Source organism: Acomys minous (assembly GCF_964271855.1).
Source record: "Acomys minous genome assembly, chromosome: 7".
NCBI classification, from domain to species: Eukaryota; Metazoa; Chordata; class Mammalia; order Rodentia; family Muridae; genus Acomys; species Acomys minous.
Genome location: NC_140488.1, coordinates 46,459,233 through 46,483,895, shown reverse-complemented (window position 1 = coordinate 46,483,895; position 24,663 = coordinate 46,459,233). Strand labels below are relative to the sequence as shown.

The window sequence follows — 24,663 nt, the reverse complement described above, 5'->3', positions numbered from 1 at the left end:
TGTTGTTGTGAGGATTGAATGAGAAAATAAATGTACAAAGTGCCTGGTTTTTTAACTTATGCTTAATGAATTTTAACTATTGTGCAGTGGTAAAAAAAATATTGGACTCTTGTGTCTTGGGTTTTAATCCTTTTAGGACTAATGTGCAACGTGATGCTGAACATATCTGTTTCTTTTCTGCTGTTCTGTTTCTTCATCTGTCAAAACGTTAAGGTTTTGTCTACCTCTCGAGTTACATATCTTTGGGCATCTTCTATTCCTATGCATTGTAATCTGGGTGAATTTTTAGAACTTCACAGATCAGCGACCATAGGGGAAAATGATGATCATTTACTGTGAGTATAAAGTATTCCAACTCCAATGTTTAGCCTCTCATATCTATTTTATTTCTAACTACATCCAGGTTTCTGTGTAGGAGCAGAACACAGACTGTCATTTTAATTTTGTTAATAACAGCACTGGACTTTCTTTGACATCTGCAATATAAAAGTCCTGAGAGTACTATTTTAGAGGGAAAAAAAAGGCAAATATCTTACCCGAGACAGAAAAGGCAAAATCAGGGGAAATATATTGTTGAAAGAAAAGGGTGGGGGCTACCATCCCAACCTCTGTTTAAATTTCCATTTCTCCCCAAGGTTGTTTTCTTTTCAAGTTTGAAGAAGTTGCTTTATGTCTGAGCAGATTTGTGCTGAATACACACTCGTCTCTCCAGAGAAAGACCCTGTGTCAAACGGCATTGAGAAGAAATTGCCCTACTTTTGTGTTAAAGCTTTCCCCAAGCTTATGCGTTGCTCAAACTCAAATATTAGGAGAAATAAATATGGCATCCAGAGAAAAGGTCATGCCAGGGCAACTTCACAGCAGCCCTGACCACTCACTACCCTCAGGGCACATCCTCTGAGTTGCAAGGACGACACAGGCTCTGAGCCAGTTGCCAGGGAGGCTCTGAGCTGGACAGGGACAATGGCTACGTGAATTGCATTTTACCTCCCCAGGAACTTATCATCTCCCTGTTAAAGAACCATTTGTTTATTAAAATGTTATGACCAACTTCATGTTCTATGCTGAAAATGACTCTAAATTGAGTCAGGGATACACTTTGTGCAACATGAATGTGTTTTTCCAAAATAATTTAATCCTCTAAATATGACTTCCTGGCTTGTAACAATTTTGTCCTTTTAACACACCTATAAGAGATATGAGACTGTTTCATCAGTAAGTTACTTGGTAAAGAGAAATTTTTTTATGCGGGATAGGGAAGTGTGTGACATACGTAACTGAATAGTTTGACAGACTCCAAATAATTATGCGACTCACTGATCTTTTAACTGAGTCCTGCATAGCCTTTTCATTGTAGCTGAAACATCTAGAGAAAGCATCCCTTTTGTAAGTGGACTTAATGAGCAGTTCATATCATCTTTTCTGCTGTTACAGAAAAGGCAGAGTATACAATAATGTGGGCAGATGAAAATAATTATAAAAAACTAATTCCTAGAGTGGATACTTGAAGGAGGTAATAACAGGCTGAATTAAAAACAAAGCTTGAGTTTTTAACAGATATTTACTTATGTAAAATATTCCCTCTAGCTCTATCCTAAAATGCCCCAAAGTGGGAGAATCAATCATAAAAATTTCTGATTATAATCTCAAAGAAAAACAAACAAAAATAATCTCAAATAAAAAATAGTCTCTGATTTCATATACTTGTACTATGGTTCACTCTGTTGTCCAACATCCATACTTTAGGAGGATTCTTATTTCCCTTGTACTATGCATGAATTCAGGAAATGAACTAGGGCTCTGTATGTTTTCTGGTAAACTGCCTTCAAAGGAATAAAGCTTTCCTTTCCACATTTAAAGATAAACTTATAAAAGGAACTAAAGTACAGGTGGCTGAAAGCTATAGAAAAGGACATCTTTGTAATTTGTTTTGATGAGCGAGAGAGATGTGTAACCTTGGATACCTAAAGATTTGACAAAAAAAAATTGAAGTGGGGAACACAGAACAAGGAATAGGACAAAGGAGACTCATATGTGACAGATCCTGTTTGTGTTTATATGTTTGGAAGATTGATACTGAGATAGGTTAAGACTGATATTGAATTATAAAAAGTGTGTGTGTTTTCTTGTATTATCACCTAAATCATGTAGGGTCTCATCTTTGTAATTCCATAAAAGATATTTAGATTAAATAGTAAAATATGTACACTGTATTCAGATTAAGAAAATCTATTTAACTGGGAGCAGTGGTGCACATCTAAATCCAAGCACTCTGGAAGGCAGAGGCAGGTGGATCTTTATGAGTTCGAGGTCAGCTTGGTCTACAGTGTGATTTCCAGGAGACCCAGGTCTACACAGAGAAACCCTGTCTCCAAAAACCAAAACCATAACACATTTATTTATTTCAGTTTTCCAGAAAAACATATTCCAGGCCTTAAGAAATTGTTACCTAATTACAAAAGGAAATATAAAGTATTTCAATGAGGGATGTTACTTTTAGTATGTTCAGCATTGAGAAACTTTTAAATTAAGTCTGTGTTCAGTGTATGAAATGTTTATACTAATCAACCATCTGTGTTAGTCTTGTTAATTATGGGAAACTTTGAAAGTTATTAACAAGATACCTAGCTTCCCAAAATCCAATTTGCTCAGGAAGAATTTCCTTTTTGTTTTCCCATAGAGAGATTATATCCATTTTTTCTTATAAAGTCCTTAATTTCCTCTCAGTGCCACATACTTTATGATTCTCAGGTACCTTACACCTTAGGGGCTGATGCATAGATTTGTTATGACCCCTCCTCACCCCCTTTTTGAATTCGAAAGTACACTGAGCAAATACCATTGTAGTGCGTAGTGAAATGCACAATGTTAAAAGCACATCTTCAGGACATCTTATTAATCGTACATCTCCCAAGAAATATTGTTGACATCGAAATTAATGAAACAAGCCGATACTGTGACTTGGCTATCTAGTTTACTTTTTTTTCCTTTCTAGTAGCAGCCTATATTTCCTTTCTGATTGAGGGTTATTACCAATGAATGATTTTGTTCCTTTAACCATTGGACAATGTGGCATCATCATTATAGGTTTTCCTGACATCTGATTGAGCAGAGGCTCTTCTGTATCCAGCAATACACAGAACAGTTTATGGTGAATAACTGTCAAGCACACTGGCTTTCAACCTGCCTAATGCTGTGACCTTTTATACTGTTCCTCCTGTTGCAGTGACCACCAACCATAAAATTGTTTTTGTTGACACTTCATAATTGTAATTATGCTACTGTTGTGAATTATAATGCAAACATCTGTGTTTTCTGAAGGTCTCAGACAACTCCTGTGAAAGGGTCACTTGACATGCAAAGGGGCCCTGACTCACAGGTCTGGCAGTAAGGGTTAATAATTTAGAAGTTGATCAAACCTTTTTTAGAGGATTCTTTCCCTCTTGATATATATGTATACTTGACTATAATAAAAGCTCAAATCTTGCCCATTCACCTTATCTTTCTTAGAGTTTTAAAACTTTGATCAAAGTGAGATAGAACAAAATAGTAAAACGAATAAAGTGGAACACATTTGGAAAGCTATAAAACCAATTTTATTCAATTGTGTACATAGTTTCAGACTATTATTTCATCCTCCTTGTCTATACATCTGTTCCAGTTTCTTCCATTCCAAGGCTTAGATCCCCAGATTTCCCGGCCATCCTTGAGAGAGCCTTGTGATAAATTTTCCTTTTGCTGTATATAATCAGCCAAATTGTGTTCCTTGCAATCAAAGAGTCCTGTGGGAAGCCCTATTTTCAAGCAACAGTTAATTTGGAGATTATGTTTATTTGTTCTACATGGTCAAAGATTACCTTGTATGCTGACTTATTGGAGGCACGATCCTCATCATCCAAGAGGTTAAAACTCCAGTTGGGATGACTTGCATACCTATATGAAGTGAGGATTACTTTATATTCAAAGCAACGCTTGCTACTTGCCAGATGAATAGTTGAAAGAGCTTGCAAATACTTAAGGATTTCAGACAAGAAAAATAAATTAGCTTCAGTGGTTACCAGGCAAGCTTCTATTGGAGGTTAGGTAGATTTCCCAATAGAAGCAGAAGATACTAGGGAGAGTATTGTGGACATGGTGATATCAGACAGACCTCAATTCAGATGGCTGCTTTGAGAATCAAAGCTGTGGGACCTTACGTACAAGTTGTTGGTAATATAAAATATATCAGAATGGTATATAATAACAGAAGATGCCAAACTATGTGTCTTAGTCAGTGCTTTATTGCTGTGAAGAGACACCATGACCATGGCAACTCTTATAAAGGAAAACATTTAATTTGGGCTGGTTTATAGTTTAAGAAATTTAGTCCACTTTCAGCATGCCAGGAAGCATGCCCACATGCAGATAGATATGGTACTGGAGGAAAAGTTGAGAATTCTACATCTGGATCTGTAGGTGGCAGCAAGACTGAGACACTGAGCCTGGTTTGAGCATTTGAAAATCCCAAAGCCTACTCCCAGTGACACACGTTCTCCAACAAGGCCACAGCTCCTATAATCCCTGTTAAATAGCACCACTTCCTAATGACCAATCATTCAAATACATGGGCCTATGAGGCCATTCCTATGTAAACAACCACATAGTTGCACTGCTAACTAATATAGATGATACCATTTGACAACTATAAGCTTGAGGTGAGGATTTAAGTCAACATGCAGGTTTAGAAGAAATTAATGTAGTGTGCTAAAGCAGAAACTGAGAAAATAACTGTGATATGTGGAGTTGATAAGTTAAAAAATAAGTAAAAATTCAAGACCATTTAAAAGACTGTATTGTTAGTTGCGATGATTTATGCTCCTCTCTGATAAGTTCAGATTTTTATCCTCCAAGATATTTTTAGGTATGAACAGCCAAATGTTGGAACAAAAATAGAAATGTTAGTATGTGATTTCAAATGCTGTTGAAAATGGTGATTTTTTGGTTTGTGATTTTTTTTACAACTTTTTATTAAATACTTTTTACATATACATTTATATTATTACACATATATACAATAAAGTACTTACAGCAAGAAGAACCACGAAACAGTCAGGAATTCTATCAATGTTACATTTGGTCTGTGGTTTTAAGGCTTTGTGGGGGTGGTCTAGTTGATTGACCTTAACAACTTCATTCCAAAATGGCATCATTCAAGGAATTAATTGCTGCATTTCACTCTGTTCCACTTGATCTTTTTAGAAATCTAATTAAACAGACAAATGAAAAGCAGAAGAGGACAATAAAAATGGCAATAATAGTGTATAATGTGCAGGCAATGTAATCAACTGATTCATCCCACTCAATAAATAATGCTACTCATATCTTTCACAATATTCATGGAGTTGTCAAATCATCTCAGCTACACTGACTGATCTGGCAGTGCATGATGTAAACCACTGCCTTCCAAGGAAAAGAGTTAATTTGAGCACACTCCTCAGGAATGTTAGTGCCGAACACATAAAATCTCACTTAAGGAAGAGCAGGCAGTAAGTCTAGTAGCTTCTTAGCACATTAAGCCCAGTGTGTTGGTATACTCTGTAGAGCAATTATATTTAAGGATAATTAAACACAAGCAGATAAGCAGCTACAGATGGGAGTGCAGGGGAGGGGATTCAGACTGGAGTATGTGTATAAAACGGACTCCCTTGTTTCCATTCTTTCAACCACAAAGTAAGATTTAGGCATACCCAAATCACTCCCTCTCAAGGTCTAGGGTGAGGTAAATGAGTTCTCTGATGAAATTGTAAATGTCTACTCAGTTTTTCCGGAGGCTTGATGTTGGTGGTTCTTGTCTTCTTTTCCTAAGCAGAGAGGGAGGGAGGGAGGGAGGGAGGGAGGGAGGGAGGGAGGGAGGGAGGAAGAGAGAATGAGCAATGAGCTGTCGTGCCCATGGTAGCATGTATGTTAGCTAATCTTTAAATCCTATTATTGCACGGGATGGTTTGTCATCATACATATGCAGTACTTCCTGGCAATTCCCAGGCATAAGTATGGTACTAGAATTAAGTGATGCTCCACACAGTTAAATGTCCCACAGGGAATTGGTGGACTCCAGATGCAATTTCAGTCCTTCCCTCTCATGGGTTTTGGATTGAAAAGTGTATCTTTCCAGTCCATGCATGCTCTTTGGTGCTTCCCTCTCTGTAAGCCCCCATGGGTCTATGTTAGTTGTCACTGTTTGTCTTTTGGAGGAGTTCTTGTCCCTTTTGGGTCCTTCAATCCTTCTCCACCACCCTTCCACAGGACTCCCTGAGCTCTACCTAATGCTTGGCTGAGAGTCTCAACATCTGTATCAATCAGCTGCTGGGTGTAGCCTCTCAGTGGACAGTTATGCTAGGCTCCTGTCTGTAAACATAACACTATCATTAATGGAGTCAGGAGTTGGCTTTCTCCCATGGGTAGGTATCAGATTAGGCCAGAGTACACATATTGCAACCAACGGGCAGTTTGATCCTCATGTGGATCCCCTAGTAAGCTGAGCAGGTACTATCTCTGACATCCATGTCAGAGGATGAGCTCAGTCCCGATGCAACTTGATGTGCCAAGGTGGACTGGAGGTGGCTTCCCTTTTCTGAGGACAAGGGGAGGGGATAGAGGGAAAATAGTAGGAGGGAGGGACCAGGAGGAGAAGAGGAAAGAGGCTTCGATCAAGATGTAAAGGGAATATATAAATTAAAAATAAATTTTAAGAAAAGCTAAAGAAAACAAAGAGAACGGAGTATATTTATGAGAATGCCTAAAGTCATCATAGTTCAACTGGCTGTTGGCCATGAAACCACTTGATTGGCCTAGGAGTCAAAGAGGCTAAAATAACTTTTGTTTATGTGTTTGTTTTGGTTGTTGTTGTTGTCAGCTATTTTACCTATCTCCTACCTACAATAGATGTGCCCTTATACTCATCATACAAACAGGGAATTTTGGTCATAAGGTCACACTAAAGGAAACATTGTAAGCTTTGCGAGTTGTATGTCTATGTTGAAACTTCAACTGCTTCTTTTATAGCTCCAGGTCACTACATAAATCACAAATAATAATATATCTAAAACATCTTGAATGTTGTGAAAAACATATGAGTATAAGATACTTGAAATCGGCCTTAGTATACATAGCTATGACTTTAGTAGTAGATATTTAACTATGAAACTGGGGTAGCTATAGCTGAAGAACATGAGCCTGGATTCATACCCTACTGAGAGCAGAGAAGACCATCACTTCAGCACATGAAGCACATTGTTTACATTTGCTTTCCACCAATAGCACTCTACTTAATTCATTTATGGATATGAATTTGCAAAAGAAATTAAGAACACTCTCCGGGGAACCCCAGTATCTATGATTTGGATACATAACAAAAAGTAGCAATAATTCTACAAGGAAATAAGAATTATTTATATATAAACAAGAAAAAAATTGTCTATGTTTTACTTCCCCTTCAACCCTGTTTTTAAAGCATAGAACATGTATACTATTCTAAGTGTCTTATTAATTTTTAAGGTTATGTTATAATTATATATTCTCCTTTATGTTTCCTCCTCCCAAGGCCCTCCCACACTCATTGCACTTTTTAAAATTCATGGCCTCTTTTTAAATTAAATTTTTATATACATATATGTATCTGTGTATATGTGTATATGTATATTTCTAAATATATTCGTGCTCTGTTTATGTAATGTCACTAGAATATGTTGCAGGCTACCCATTCTGCATTCCCCATGTCTCCCACTATTCCTCAGCTAACCAATTTCTCACCGTAGTGGAAACCACTGTTACAAACTGTACATATATCTATGCCCGAATGGCCCATATGTATCTATATTTTATACTTTTTTACAAGTTTACAGTTACATATTCATGCTATATACAATATTTATGATCTTGTTTCTTTACAATTTATCTTAAGGTGTTTATATAAGATTTACAAACTAATATAAATCTATCTACTATATCATAATAAATGGTATAATTATACAATTTTTTTACCAAGTTTATTTAACCAGTTTTTTATTAATGAAAATTTAAGTTGTTTCAAATATTTAGCTATTACTAATAGTAGTAAACTGTGCAAGCCGAACTGAGCCCCTGATATGACTGGATTTTGAATTCAGATATTTAAGGTATTATTCCTTATATTCTAAATAATAATTAGAGATCATGTCATTAAAATTGACTGAAATTAATATATCATAAAGATGATATAATAGACTTTTAAGTCTGTGTAAATTATCCACAAATCTGCTTGCTTTAAAAATGTTAAATTTTGTAGAAACAATATATATCTTGTGGGCTATCAATGAAGATTTGTTGAAAACGCAAACAATTTATCCACTAAACCCTTCCTATCTCAAGAAATTGAGGAAGCTGGAACTTATATCATACAAATATACTTTCTACATAGCTTTCTGGTATATTTTTGTTATCAACAATTATTTTTGAGAATATGACAAAAAATTCTATTTTTTAACCTTACAAATCAACACTTATCACTTTTTTCTAAATATATTTGCAAATATGAGACAGACTAATTTCATATCAGCAAGGATTTCCAAGAATGTCAATTAATGATGATTTAATGATTACCTTTTATAACTTAGTTGAGTGCTAAGCCTCCTGTGTTTTATAAAGGTCTATAAAACATTTTAAAGAGGTAAAATCAAATTGCATAGCTTAAGCAAGACACACATACAGTACAAATTTCAATAAATTCAGAATATGACTAATAGAGTGAAATAAGGTTGTCTCTATGACAATAGTACACATGACCTCATCTTTTTGTATGCCAGGCCCTCTAGTTGCTTTCTTCTAGTTACTTCTCTGATTTGTTTCTTCTTCTTCTTTTTTTAAATGAGAACCATCAATGATCTTTTATTTTATAAATCCTTTAGTTGATTCTAAATGTAATTTCTTTTTTTAAAATTTGTATCATTTTTTACTTTTACAGATACTTTTATATTAATACACACATATAAAATAAACTACATATAGCAAGAAGGACCACAAAACAATCATGAATTATGTAAATGTTACATTCATAGTGTTTTGCCTGTTTATATTTAAGATTTGTTCCTTCTTTTTCTTTTTAAAATTTCTAGACTTCATGCTTGTCTCAATTATTGCTTTGCCCTGCCTCAACTTTAGGACTGTGCTTTCTTACCTACCTTTGTTCTTCCCCAGCACATCTCACATGCCAAGTTAACGATCATTAGATTCATTACCTTTGAGTCATTGTTTTATTACAAGTATTACCAGTGACACTCTAGCCTAGACATATCATGTCTAAGTCTGTCTGCAAATTTCCTATGATCCTTCTGAATTTAATCCTTGCCTATCTATGTACTGTCATTTCCAATTTGTATTTTTCCTGCCATGCACAATTGGCTCTCCACATCACTTGTTGAATTCCTTTTCATCAGATCATTATTCTTGACAACTTTGATCACTGTGCCATGGTTTGTGTTGTTAAGGTTTCATTAAGTTATTTCTCTTTACGCTCTGCTTTTCTGTTTTTTTTCATTCTTTACATTTTACATGGAAAAAATAAATTTTACATGGACATCAAGTCCCTTTATAAAAATTCCCCCTGATCCTTTCAACCAGCATTGCCCTCTCTTTCCTCCAAGTCATATATATTTACATTTCTTACTACTTAAGTGCTACAACTATAACCTTTCATTAGATTATACTATGGTTTATTCTATTTTTTATTTTGTCGTGCTAGTCTAGTGTTTATGCTCCTAGATTATAAATTGAGAACAAAGAAGAATATTTTACCTCCTTGTATGTAAACCCAAAAAACCTGACTTTGTAAAAAAAAGATGCCAACTTTTTAAAAAATTCAGAGAAGATATCAGTCCTTTCTTGTATTGCTTAAGATTAACACATAGGGATGACTTGGACTCTTAGAAGCCTTATGCTCCTGGGAATCTCCACTACAGTTCACTGAGACTACTTAGTGCCACAGAGCAAATATGAACATTTAATGTTTCTCTGATTTTACTTTTTAAATCTTCCTGTTGTAACATGCAAGCTTATAAAAATACATCCAAAATAAATAGTGCATTTGTTTGAACTTATTGGAAAATATAGATGTGAAGATAGCCTATTTTGAGTGAATCAAAGGTGCTCTAAAATTGCTGGGAATGGATATTGTATGGATAGAGTAACAACCCAAGTACAAACACTGTCTGATAGATGTTTACACACCATCAAGTCTACAAACATTAAATATCATACATGGTAGATTATTCCTTACCCTATAATTTATCTCAATTTTCCATTACTTTCTTTCATTTTCTCTTTTAGCTTTACTCACAGACAAGCCTCCCAAGCCATTGTTCCCCATGGAAAATCAGCCAAGTGTTATAGATGTCCAGCTGGGTAAGTCTCCTTCTGGGAATAATAATAGATCCTACACTTGTTCTCTGCTAACAGATGGAGAAAATTGCACGAACTGGGAAAGGTTTATTGCCACTGTTATTACATGCAAATCAATTTGTGTTCTGCTCATTTATAACCCTGGCATTCAGTACAATAGCAGTTTAAGGAAATGAGTTTGTATTGCATCAAGGAATGGTAATACTAATTTGTTATACTGGATATTAAGTGTGCTATGCGACAGAGCCTTTTAACACTCTGATTGATAGATTCATGGTTGTCTTGCATTGGTGATTGGTACAGAAAGACTTTGATATATGTCAAGCCCAAAATGTTTATTTGGAGACAATTAACTTCTAGAGACTAAGCACTTCATAAAAGACTGTTCAGCCTTTAAAATGATTTGATGATATTATTTTCAACAACACACTCCAGTGTTATTTAAAATGCATTTTAAGGACAAGATCCAAATATTTATGAAGCATCTGATGTCAAGATAAGTAACAAGGTGATTTATGAGTACTACTATCTTTTCACGAATATAAAAGGTTGAGTGTGTGTGTGTTTGTGTATGTGTGTGTGCATGTATGTATATGTGTGTATGTGTGTGTATGTGTGTGTGTGTATGTGTGTGTGTGTATGTGTGTGTGCATGTATGTATATGTGTGTGTGTGTGTGTGTGTGTGTGTGTGTGTGTGTGTGTGTGTGTACCCTTCCTCCAATCCACATGATTTCAAGAACCATAATGAAATTCAGAGGCAGACGTCTGGGTCTCTTCCAAAGGGTGGCCTTTAATCAAAACTACATTACTTAACATTTGTGAGCTTTCACCTATCTTCAGTTTGATCTTAGTATTCTCAAGTGTTTCAAGTTAAAAAAAACACATAAAAGAACTGAGTAAGTTTTTGAAAATATATGAACTTTTGCAATTTATGATCATGACGTGCCTAGCAATTATATAGCCAAGGAGGATCAATTAAACTCAATATTTCATTTCTTTGGGAAATTGTGTACTGCCATTTTGATTTTTCCAACCAAATGTAGATTCAGTCCGGTTTATCCTATCTTCAAAAAAGGAGAAAGAAAATGATATCCCCAAGAGGTCACTGCTCTAAAATGTAGTTTTCCAATGCTGACTCATAGCATGAGTGCCTACGTTAAGTCTGTTTAAACCAAAAGAAGAGATATAATAAACCTGGGAATGATATCTGATTCACAAATGTTGAATTATCAGACTATGGTTCTTCCAACTTCCCCATATTATCTTTGAAATCATTATATTTTATTAAAAAAAGTGAAAAATATAGATGTGCTGACATCCTTTCTACCCAGTTAGTTTTACTCACATTTCTCCACTTAAACTAGTATGGGAATATGCCAAGGGTACTCTGTGGGTTCTGAGCAGTTACATAAAGACATTTAATGAAGCCAGGCACCTTTAATCCCAGCACTCTGGGAGGCATAGGCATGGGGGTCGCTGTGAGTTTGAGGCCAGCCTGGTCTACAAAGTGAGTCTAGGACAGCCAGGACTACACAGAGAAACTCTGTCTCAAAAAAAAATACATTTAATGATCTTTTATTATTAGGTTATATTACGGGTTCTGGTGATATTATCTTACCAAAAAACATATATACTAAGCAGAGAAAACAAAATGTGCATAAATATTGCAAATAAAATTTGAGTAAATTTTATTTATGATGACTATAGTTAGAACTTTGCTTCTCTTCTGCCATTATATGCACTTCAACAGAGAAGTTAAGAATCACTGTTCAAAACCAGGATATGGGCTCTTCTAAGGGATATATCCTACTCAGTTTCCCCAAGTGTAGCCTCATATAGATTGTTTATAACATCTATAATATGTTTGCTTTGCATGAACACTTATTCCAACACATACTAAGACAGCTCACCAAAATTATCACCTTATAAAGTTATTACCACAATATGATTATGATTTACATTATGTATAAAGCCAAAGTTTTTAGTCTGAAAACAATTTCTAATAGAAAATTGGATAACTGCCTTCTTTTAATCTTGAGTAGCAAAGACGCTATTATGAGTACTGTAAATATCAGCTCCTGGATCTAAATGGAAGATCTGTAGTTATAATGATAAACACTTGAAAAAAAATCTCACTACAGGAAAAGAGAAATAGTGAAAAATAATGGTTTATTGGATACTTCAGCTGATATCTGAGGAAATTTAAAAACTCAATATAAGGTGGTATTATTGGTGAGATACTTTAGTATATATCAGAATACTTGTTCACACAAAGCACGTTGAATTTCAAAATTTAATATCAAAGGTCAATAATTTCATAATAATGAAAGCCTCTAGAAATTATTTTACAGCCGACTCTAAAGTTTATCATCAATGAATTCAGCTTCAGGCATCCTCAAACTGACATAAGAATTTCAGAAGTTTCCAGAGAACTCATCAGTCCCATCCAAATAAATACCTAAGTGCCTTATCAAATGAGGCAGAGCTGCGCTAAAGACACGGGTTTTTGCTGCTCCTACAATATACTTTTGGTTTTTGTTACTCGCCCAACTCTTGGTTGGCCTCAGAGATCAGCTTTTCTAATAGAGAACAGCATAAAGAATGTTCTGAGAATCTAATGGCTAGGTTGAGAAAAACTTGTAACTTGTCTCTCAGGCTCTTGATCAGCTGTAAAGCCACTACGTTATGTGAGACTCACACAAGCCACATGAGCGTGGCATCAATCATATGGAGAGAAAAAGGTCCAACGAGTATCAAGGCATCAGACATGTAAATGAAGAAGTCTTCTTTGAAATGAAGCATCCAGCCCAGGTGTTCTAGCATAGGTTTTTTACGACATGTGATACAAAAGTCCCCAAGAAAGTCAACTCATTGACAATGGCCACTAAAATTGAGATACTTTGTTAGAAGATGTAAATAGAACAAAAATTCAGTTGTCTAGAGCATTTTCAGTTCCATTTCCTTCACCTATGGAGAAAAGTTTATACTCTCATCATGCACCAAGGAAATTTTATGGGAAATATTGAGCGTGAATTTCCAGGTAGCTTTAGAAACATGGTCTGGAATAATTGTAAGGAGTCTGTTTTCAGTTCTGGCTGGTCTCAAACGTAATCCAATGAACAACATTTTTCAGTAAAAATAAATACTTTTAAATACATAGATTTGGTATCCATAAAGATATTTTGTTGTATCTCTAGAGGAAAATAAAATATCTCTCCTTCCTTTCTCCTGGGTGTAATCCATTAGTCATCCACGAGGCTCCAGAAATTTACATACATTTTTGCTGACATAGCGATGACAGGTGGGTTGTTGCTAAATTGTGTTCACGTTATGATGCTGAGAGAAGATTAATTTTTAACTGAATAACCATACACGTTGAGATGATAAACACATTCTTAACAAAATACTCGGAAAACTCCTGCTCTCAAATAACAAGAGTATGCAGTTGACACTGTCTGGAATAATGCTCCAAATGAAAACAGCAAAAAGAATGTACACCAAGAATGTGCAAATCCACCAGTTTCCACTTTCTGTTTATTTTCTTTCTGTAATGGTAAGTTTAGCTTTATATTTAAGAAATAAACCTTTACTATACCAGTGTTGATAATTTTCTCAACAGATGAATAAAAAAGCTTTTAATATTTTTCCCAAAACTACTAACACTGCATTATAATTTCCTCTGCTGTTTTTAATAACACAATATTAAAATATCATAGGGGCATTTACCTTACCTGAAATTTATTGATGTTGGAGAACATCTTCCTTACATACTACTTTTATCAATGAACACCAGTGCATACCTTGCATACTCTAGAAGTTTCTGTAAGATTTGAAAAGCCATAAACAAATTATAACTCAAAAAATTGAGATCTGCCATACAACTTTGATTAAAAGTGATATTGAAAATGTACCATCATGGAAGCTTCTTGGATGCTTCCGAACACCTAAAGCTAGTCATAGAGAATCATGTAGAAAGTAAATAATGTCACCTTTACTTTCTATGTTAAAGATTCAAAAGAGAAGATCAGAGGGCCTATGGGCATATCACAAAACTTGGGATCAATGGAACAGTTTAAGCAGATATTTCAGATATTTCAAACACTTAATAGTTCTTTACGTGAATCTAATCTTGTATAAAAGATACATTTTCTTCCTTTTCTAGTCTCATCCAGAATTTATTTTGTTTTGACAGGTTGTTTAGATTCATATTTAATGACAGTGTTATGTGCTCCTGGATCAAACTCTCTCTGTGTGTATAATGAGTGCAAATCTTCATCAGAAATCAATCTCTCTAGCTAGGCATGGTGGCATATGCCTTTAATCCCAGTACTTGACTTTGAGGCCCACCTGATCTACAAAGTGAGTTCCAGAACAGCCAGAGCTACATAGTGAAACTATCTTGAAATAAATAAAGCAACAAGCAACAAAGCAATGAATTCCCCAACACATCTTCTATTAAAAATTAATACAATTTAATTTTATTAAATTAACATTAGGTTTCCTAGGAGACCATTGGTAAAGTCTCTATAGAAGCAGAAAACAGAATGTAAAACTTAAGGCAACATGGGGAGTGGAAGGTGTAAGAAAAATAAACAAGCAAACAATAAAACACTAAAGTAGGGAAGGCAGGTGGATAAGCAGAATTTCAGAGCAATGTGAGAATGACTAAAACTGTAATGGAAAAGGGGAGAGTGACTAGTCTTGTAGCAGAATCTTACATGTTAAAGGAGTTCATTCAACACCAATATCCTTACATACACCTATAATCTCAACTCAAACACGAGATTTATTAGAAAGAAATAAAAGTTACCAAAGGTTAAACTTTTTAAACCAAAGCCTTTCATTATGTACTTCAATATGGCTGTCATTAAAAATGACTTGATGGGGGCTAGTTTGATGGCTCAATAGGGAAAGTGTTGCCACACAATCGTGAGGAATTTTATTATAATTCCTAGCACCCATACAAATATCAAGTGTAATGGGATGTAAATGTAAAACCAGTGTTGGTTTAGGGCACTGGGGGAATATATGGCCATCTATTCTAAAGTTCATTGGCCAACCTACAAGATTCAGGTTTGGTGAAAGGTAATCTCAAAAAGTAAGGTGGAGAAGGATAAAGATATCTGAACCTGACCTTTGGCTATCACATGCGCATGCATGTATGACTTCATCCATAGTGAGTCATCTGCATGCATGCACAGACACACAACACCTCAAAGGGGAAAATCTATTTATTACACACTTGAGTCAGCTTAGTTTACCCAAATTATACAACTCTTCCTAAATTTCAAAGAGAAGAAGCAAATCAAGGGAGATCAACTAATTATTATAAATCATGAAACCAGAATTATTATTGCTATGAAAAGCAGTACATAATTATTTCATTAAACTGTGATATCACATGGAATTTGCATGATATATATTTTGACAAAAACAAAAATATCCATGTTCATGATGATGATGACAATGATGATGATGATGATTACTGCAATGCTGAGTATGAAGCTTGCTCGGTAATTTTTTTTTTTTTTTTTACCACTAGCTGTATTTCCACCCCTATGTTTTTGAGATGGATTCTAAATATCTAAATCAAGATGTCCCTGAACTCTCTAAGTAGTCCAAATTGGGCCTGAAATAATCATTTCTGACTCCAGAGTGTATGAATTACAGTCACGGATTGTTTTCTTTCAAATATATTAGTAGTACCAGATACCTGTAAACTAATCACGACATGTCTGAGCTGTGTCTTGAAAAATCTATTTATAAGAGAGCAGAAAAAATTTCCAATGGCTGCATCATGCCTAGATGTTTAAAGTATAAAAAGGATACTTAAAGTAATTATCTAAATGATGCAGAGATACCCTCTACCTCAACTGCTAGAACACTTAAGGGTTAGTCATATGTGAATGTCCTAGACACTTTCTTCAGGTCTCTAGACATGTAGCTAAAGTATAAAATAAAGCCATGTAAAGGCATCTGTATTTAAGTAAAATACACACCACTCAGGTATTAAGGGAGTATCTACATAAGTGTTTTCCTGTAGTCTATGGTACATAATTATATATGGTGAAAAAATGGTGGTCTATTTTTTCCACTTTCAGACATTTGAAAAGAATCCATTACTTAATGAATGTCATGGATTAGAAAATTGAACTACTAAAAACCACCACAGAATTGATGCTACTGCTATCAGTTCAGATAGAACAGATGTTAGGGTAACAATATGTGCCCACAGTGGACACACGTTCATAAAATATAATTCTAACAGTAAAATTTCTTAGCTTTGAACATATTTTTTGCTTCTCACTTAAGCTTCCTATACAAAAGATTTTTAACAATAGGTTGTATACAGCTCTCTGTCATTTTATTACACAGCCTTACAGACAACTTTGCTATGTGCCTTGTGATTCATAGCCAGTTGCTAGATGTGTCTAGAGCTTCCAGATGAGTTTACCATTCGGAAAGGAATTTAAGCCTTGGTTTCAAAAGTGGAAAGCCAAAATACCATTCTTTAAATAATTTCTGTTTTCTTCCTAAATCAAATCACTGTGGATACTCACATAATTTCCAAAGGATGGTTGCTTACCTTCTGTCCAAAAATCTATTGAAAAAAGGAGAGCAAAGCAGTGCTGCTAGTATGATGGAACTAAACAAACAAAATGTATAACATTCATAGGCACTACAAGTATGTTGTAAGTTGCCAATTTGGCCTTATTCTTACAAACTTCTTTCTAGCTCTGAAAAATTTTATAATTACTCTCAGCCCATTTTCACTATGTAAACAATAAGATACACACACACACACACACACACACACACACACACACACACACACATGTTTCTCAGAAAATATACAGACAGCCAATAAATACTTTAAAAATGTGTACTGTAATTAACAATCAACAAAGTGTAAATCAAAACAACACTAATACAGATCTTCATGATAATTGTCACCAACCAAGCTTTGGTTTAGTTTATAATCATAGTACTAACCTGGGAGTAAGGCTAATGTATATTTAAATGTTGCATATGATTACAAGACACTTTATTTTCATGAACAGGGAGAGCTCTGGCCCACTGAAGACCTATCTTAGACTTTAATTTTTTTCATTAGATGCAGATGTGTTTATAGTATACCCATTGCTATAATGGTAATTTTCTCCATTTATAGCCAAGATGTTTAATTACATTTAACTTGTTAAGATGACAGCCATAGTGTGTTTTCAGGCTTATTTCGATGATGACTTCATAATACACAAAAAGTATGAGCACGGTGTGGGATGGGGTCACACACTAGAGAATGAATCATTTTTCAAAGCCCAGGTTTAAAACCTGTTTTTCTAAATTATGGCAAAATGAAATTATTCGAGGAGGCAAGAGATTCATACTATATAAGAGAATCAAAGAAGGAGAAGGGTGAATTTTAATAACACGTCATATTTACACAGTGTGTTTCTCCAAGGAACTCAAATAAATTTCAGGCACTATTTAATTAATTTCATTAATAGTTCTGTAAAGTAGGATGAGTACAAGATAACATTAACCATCGACACGTGCAGTGATTAAAGTCTTTTATAATACCCACAGGCAGTTTAGCTGAACATACACAAGAGGGATCAGCTGCATCACAACCGAATCAGTGATTATTAGCCTGGTCCTTAGGAGTCAGCCCAGACTTATTATTACCCTGCTATTATACATGTATGAATGTATTACAAAGATTACTTACTCAATTCTCACTGTGTCTACTTTCCTTTTCAACCAAGTAGATTATTAACCTCAAAACTCCTGTTCTCATAAATGACCATTTTGTTTATGAAAAATGTATTTGAAAACATTCCATACTGGTTCTCCATGAATCTATTTATTTTTGTTCCCAATGTCAATTTCTGAGATTTCAGCTTTTACAGCCTTCTGATATATAAAGAACTCTTGAAAGGGAAGGTAAATGACAGCTTGTAAGGGGCTGGTAGAAGTGGGAAAAGAAAAGGTTATAGTTTGCAGAACAGGAGATCCTACTTACCTATAACATACAATATTAGCTGAGTGAGAGTTAAGTTTTCATTTGTCAAGGGAAAGACCACAGTTATATTGTTGTATGCAGCTCTTGTCTCTGCTTAACATTATTTGACTTTCATTTTGTCTGTATATCCTGATAAATAATTCTATTAGTCATTGTCCAGCTGTCTTTTTCAAGAGGATTATTTTAGTGGTATGAATAATCTACTCTTCATCGTGTTTCAAATCCACCCATATTCTTAATTCTAAACATAAGAAAAGAGTGAATTTTCCTTATTCTTCAGGACTTTCAACACATGCTGTATTTTAATCTGAAAAAAAATGTTTAAAAAAAATATTACATCCAACTACTAGGTAAACAAGCCAAGATAATTCAAAGTAAAATGTTTCAATTTTCTTCCCCTCTATTTAAAAATGTCAGTTTTCCTCTTTCTCTCCATATAAGAGGGAGAGGTGTAGTCTTACAATGTAAATTGTCTGCCTATGCTCTTATTTCTACAATTCTCATATGTTTTGCTAGCAATAAATCATCCCTTTATGCGACTGCACCTTCAAATTAAGTTTCTCAATAATTAGACCAAGTGATCGTACTTACTAAATAAGTGAACATACATAGATGACTCTGGTGTTTTTTAAATGAGCATTGCTCCATAGGTACATATATTTGAACATTGGGTCCCAAGTGGTGTATAATGTTTGTGGAGGCTTAGAAAGTGTGGCCTTGCTAGAGGAAATATGCCACTGAAGGGGAGCTTTGAGAGCTCAGAACCTCACCACTCTTCTTCGTGGTTAAGGCTCATGATGTGAGCACTCAGTATTGACTTCTTGCTGCCATGTCTGCTTCTGGCTGCCATGGCGGACTCTTTTCCTTCTGGAATCATAAGTTCAAATAGACTCTTCCTTCTATGAGTCGTCTTGATCATAGAGTTTTATTATAGCAATAGAAAAGTAACTAATACAATGATCAATGGAGTTGACATTTGACATTGGCAATATAGCAGAATAAGAAGAATCATACATTGTCCCCCGAGAATGAAAAACCTAATGACATATATCTTCACATACCAACTTCTTTTAATATTCTACAGGGGTACACTACTATGTCCTTTGTTGCCTGTCACTATTCATGTGCTTGAACATTATACATGGAACATCTGACTAATCATGTCACATTCATTTCTTATGTCACTGAAATATAACATCACTTCTATTACTCTATAAAAACTTGTAGCTCGCTAATATTTTAATTATTCAATTTTATCACTTTCACTAATTCTTTTTACTCTTTAGAACATTCGCATATTTTTTCTGCACCATTGGGTTACCTAGCAAACAATAGGCATTGGTATATCTTTGTTGTAAACATAAATGTAAATCTCTCTTTCTGATATCTCTTTCTGTACATGTAATATTCTGACTTTGGGTGGCAGCATCACAAGAGACTAATTTGTGTCACACATAACCTGATGAGAATGAAATAAACAGGCTTTATATGCTTAGTACTACAGACCAATTCAAGAAGGATAAATAGGTTACACATTCCTGGGGAAAAGTTAGAAAGGCTCTCCAACTGAAAAAAAAATGATGAACACAAGCCCAGAGTAGATAAAAGTCACTGGCTCTTGAAAAATCTTAAAAGTCCTTAAGAATTTCTAGTTGGACTGGGTAATAAAGTTCTGCCTTCAGATCGAGTCTGTAAACATTGTGCATTCCAACATAATGTTATGAAGTACATGAGCAAAGAGACATATGACCCAATCCAACTAATCAAACCTCTATAAGCTGGATTGAAATCAATGGACATATACGAATGAAATGTAAAAGAATTAAAAACTACTCATAGAGATACTGGACGAACACAGGCAAAGTTTCTGTTTACTGAGATTGAGAATGAGCAGAGGCTTGCATTACCAAACACAAGAGGCAGTAGAGGAACAAATCAATCAGAAAATAATAAAATAATAGTAGTAAGCCCTTCCTATGGATAATCACCTCTAGTCAGAATATAAGAGTATGCTAACAGATGTTTTTGAAACCCCATACAGATTTCTTTAGTGACTTCAATTGTTTACACATTCCTACTATCAGAATATACAGGTTCTTTCCCTCCATAACCTCACATAGATGGAAAATGATAAAACGTATAATAATCAAATGAAAACAGGCTTGATCCTAGATGTCAGAGAAACTATATTTTGACCTAGAAAATGTCATCAACCCGAAGAAAAATATTGTATAATAGTAAAATGGTTATTTCTCCAGTCATACATGGCAGTGATGACTACATGGAAACTCAACTGCTGAACAATGACACATACAAGGCAAACACTAGTGAAACTGTAGGATAAATCAGGTTCATTTTCAATTACGCATAAAACAGTAAGAGTAAAGATCCAAAAGGAAACTTTACTTTCACATTTCCTTTGCTTTCCAGCTATGTTCACACTTAAATGATAGGCTCTTATGGACAGCATACATTGCTACGCATTTTTATTTTCACGTATTTTGTAGTTTGGGGAATTTATTCAAGGGCCTATGTGTGCTAAGCAAAATTCTACCTCGGAGCTCTGTCGATAACTCAGTATGTATTTTTTCTCTGAATTCATTCAACTGTTCTATATACTTGAAATAGTTTAATTAACCTTAAATTTTTAATTAACTTTTTGGTAGTCTACAAAATAATGGATTTCATAATGACATTTCTAAGCATGAATACCACCACAATTTGTTTATATTTGTCCTCTATGCTGTCTTGTTTCCTTTCTCTCCTTTGCTGGTCCCCATCTACCCTCCAAATATCATTTTCTCTTTTCATGGCACCTCTCCCCTCTTCCCCCCCCTCTGTCTCTGTCTCTGTCTCTCTGTCTCTCTCTGTCTCTCTGTCTCTGTCTCTGTCTCTGTCTCTGTCTCTCTCTCTCTCTCTCTCTCTCTCTCTCTCATGTGTGTGTGTGTGTGTGTGTGTGTGTGTGAGAGAGAGAGAGAGAGAGAGAGAGAGAGAGAGAGAGAGAGAGAGGGAGGGAGGGAGAGAGGGAGCTTAATGCTATAACACAAATGGATCAGAATGGCATATATAAAGAACACTCTGCCCAAAATTGAAATACCATCCAACAGATGATACATTCCTTTAAAAATACATCTGGAACATTTCCTAAGTTTTGTCACATGCCATGTTCTGAGATAATTATTTATACATTTAAGAAGACCCAAATTATACTAAGTAGCATTGATTTCCATAATAGAATAAAACTAGATATCAAAATATTTTAATCAAATAAAAATTTATATGTGAAAATTAAAGAACATCCTTGAACAATGAACAAGTTAAAGAAGGAATCAAAAGAGAAGATAACCTCTTAAGACAAAAATATGAAAACAAAACATTAAAATCTATGAGATACAGCAAACATAGTACTAAGATTTTTATTCTTATGTTAAATAAGCTAGTCCCATAAAGACAAATATCACATGTTTTATATCATATGTAGAATCAGGGGCTGGGGGTATATGAAAGACAAATGGAGACTATTAATGATACAATAGAAGGAGAGAAAGGAATTGATAAAAATTAATGGAGTGGATTAATATGTCTAAATACATTATATGTGCTTATTGAAATAAAATAATGAAATACTTTTGTATAATTAATACAATGTAATAAAAAGAAAGTTTATAGCTGCTAATACATCAATTAGACAAAAATAAATTTCTCAAAGTAACAACCTAGCATTATAATTCAAAATAGCAAATCAAGTCTAAATACCTAAATTTAGAAATGGAGGAAGAGGAGGAAGTAGTTGTAGACAAGGAGAAGAAAATGAAATAATAAAAATAAAGAATAAAAAATAAAATAGAAAATATTAATGAAACTCGGAGCTGTTTCAATATTAAGTCATTGACAAAACTGATAAGCTCTTAGTAGTTTCAGAGGAAGGAACCAGTTATGCCTATAGCTCAGAGGTAGAGCTCTTTGCTTAGAATGCAAGGCTTGCAAGCTTGGATTCAATCCTCAGTATGGAAGAACAGACTCAACTAAATAAAATAAGAAATGAAAACATGGAAATAACTGATAGCACAGTATTTTGTTACTTCTATGGTTTTAAAATGGCATAAACAATTATTTGAAAAATTTAAAGGTAATGGATAAATTACTAGAAACATGAACAAAGCAAGGTAAATCATAAAAAATTAGAAAGTTGGAATAAAAATTATTGAATGTGACTACTGGATTAAAAATAAAACATCTCACAACCAAGAAGCCCCCAGGACTACATGGTATCACTGAATAATTGTAGTGAATGTTTACAGTTTTACTACCAATACTCAATATATCTAGGAGGTTTAAGTGGAGGAGACACTTCCAAATGCTTTCAACTAGACCGGCATTACTCAGCTAACAAAACCAGACAAAGACATTACTAGAAAACTACAGGCTGATCAATATTCTTGATGAGTATACATGCAGAAGTCTTCAATAAAATACCAGCAACCTGAATTCGATTGCATGTTAAAAGGATTATGCACCATGACCAAGTTGGATTTAGCCTGGAATGTACAGATGGTTCACCATATGAAAATCGCATAAGCATCTTAATAGCTGTGGGTGAAACTTTTGAAAAAAAATCTCAAGAAGCTTTCACGATAAAAACATATGGAACAAATTAGAAATGGGAAGGAATGACTTGAACAGAGTAAAGGTCATATATGGAAAAACTCATAGGAAAAATCGGATACCAAATGTTGAAAGACTGGAAGCTTTTTCCATAAGATAAAGAGTAGGGTAAGGATCCTCAGGTGGATATTTCTCTAAATCTCATACGTGAAGTCCTACCCAATGCAACCAAGCAAGAAATGGAAGTAAATGCTGCCCCCAAACCAGAAAAGACTATACAAGTATCTTTGTTCTCACGGGACATGATTTTCTAAGTAGAAGAAAACTTTTTTTAAAATGTTAGACCAAGTAAATTGAAGAAAGCTCCTGGACATGGAATAAATACAGTGCGAGTATTTGTGCTTTTAGAGACAATTAGCGAACAATCTAGAAGGCTCACAGTAAAAATTCTCATTTAAAAATAGTGTAAAATAATAAAATGCGTTCAAATCCATTTTTTCTAAATAGGTAAAAGATATGTACACTGGGAATTATAAAGCACTATTGCAATTAAAAAGGCAGAACTGGGAAGGAGAGATCGCTCAGTGGTTAAGAAGACCTGCTGCTCCCATATGACAGCTTACAACCATCTGTAACTGCAGTTACAGGGGATCCAAAACTATCCTCTGGCCTTCATGGGCACTAAACACAAACATGGTACACACACATACATCAATCAAAACACCCATAGCCTTTTTTAAAAAGTTACACATAAATAAATGGAAATATATCTCTATCTCATCAGCTGGAAGACTCAATATTTCAAAAGTTTCCAAAGTAAAACTACACCACGTTGAAATCCCTCTCAAAAATTTAGAGGTACATTCCATTCAAATAGAAAAAAAAAAAGACTGTGATAGTGAACCTCAGTTTTCAGAGTGACTAAAATAGACTAAATATCTAGCCACAGAGATACCTAGAAAATATTTTTAGATCAAATTATGTGAACCAAGAACACCCACTTTGATATCAGTGCCACCATCCTATGGCAGCATAGTTAAAAAACAAAATGGAGGGAGGAAGCTTCGCTTTGCGTGTCTGCCTTCTCTCTGGCTTGGAAATTCATCTATTTTAGGAAGCTGCTGCATTCCTTTACTCACAGTAGAGCCCATCTTCTTCAGGCTCCAAACATGCACTAAAAGACTAGCGGCTCTCCAGCAATCCTCCAGGCTTTCCGTGCCCCCTTCCACACACACATTCCACTTGATCCTCATATTCCAGTCCCCTGCACCCATCCATACCTATGTGTTCTATTTCCCTCTCCTAGAGAAATCTTTCTTCCCAAGTCCTATACTGTATAATTAATATCTGTGGTTTTATGAAGTGTATGTTGGTTATCAATAAATTAACTTCTAATATTCTCATATAAGTAAGCACATACCATATTTGTCTTTCTGGGTTGGGTTACCTCATTCAGGACGATTTTTTTCTAGTTCCATCCCTTTGTCTTCAAATTTCATTATGTCTTTTGTTTTGTTTTGTTTTGTTTTTTGTAACAGATGAATAATACTATATTGTGTAACTGTACCAGTTTCTTTATCCATTCTTCAGTTGAGGAGCATCTAGGTTGTCTCCAGATTCTGGC

The 24,663-nt window shown here is 34.7% G+C and overlaps 1 protein-coding gene across 1 annotated transcript in view; it reads left to right on the top strand.

Moving 5' to 3' along the window:
* The window catches only part of IL1RAPL2 (interleukin 1 receptor accessory protein like 2), a 1,137,954-nt gene that overhangs the window by 846,169 nt on the left and 267,122 nt on the right, over positions 1-24,663 (top strand). The window contains exon 6 of the mRNA XM_084789849.1: positions 10,339-10,413. Coding sequence (XP_084645975.1) covers positions 10,339-10,413 — 75 coding nt within the window. The remainder of the gene's footprint in view (positions 1-10,338; positions 10,414-24,663) is intronic.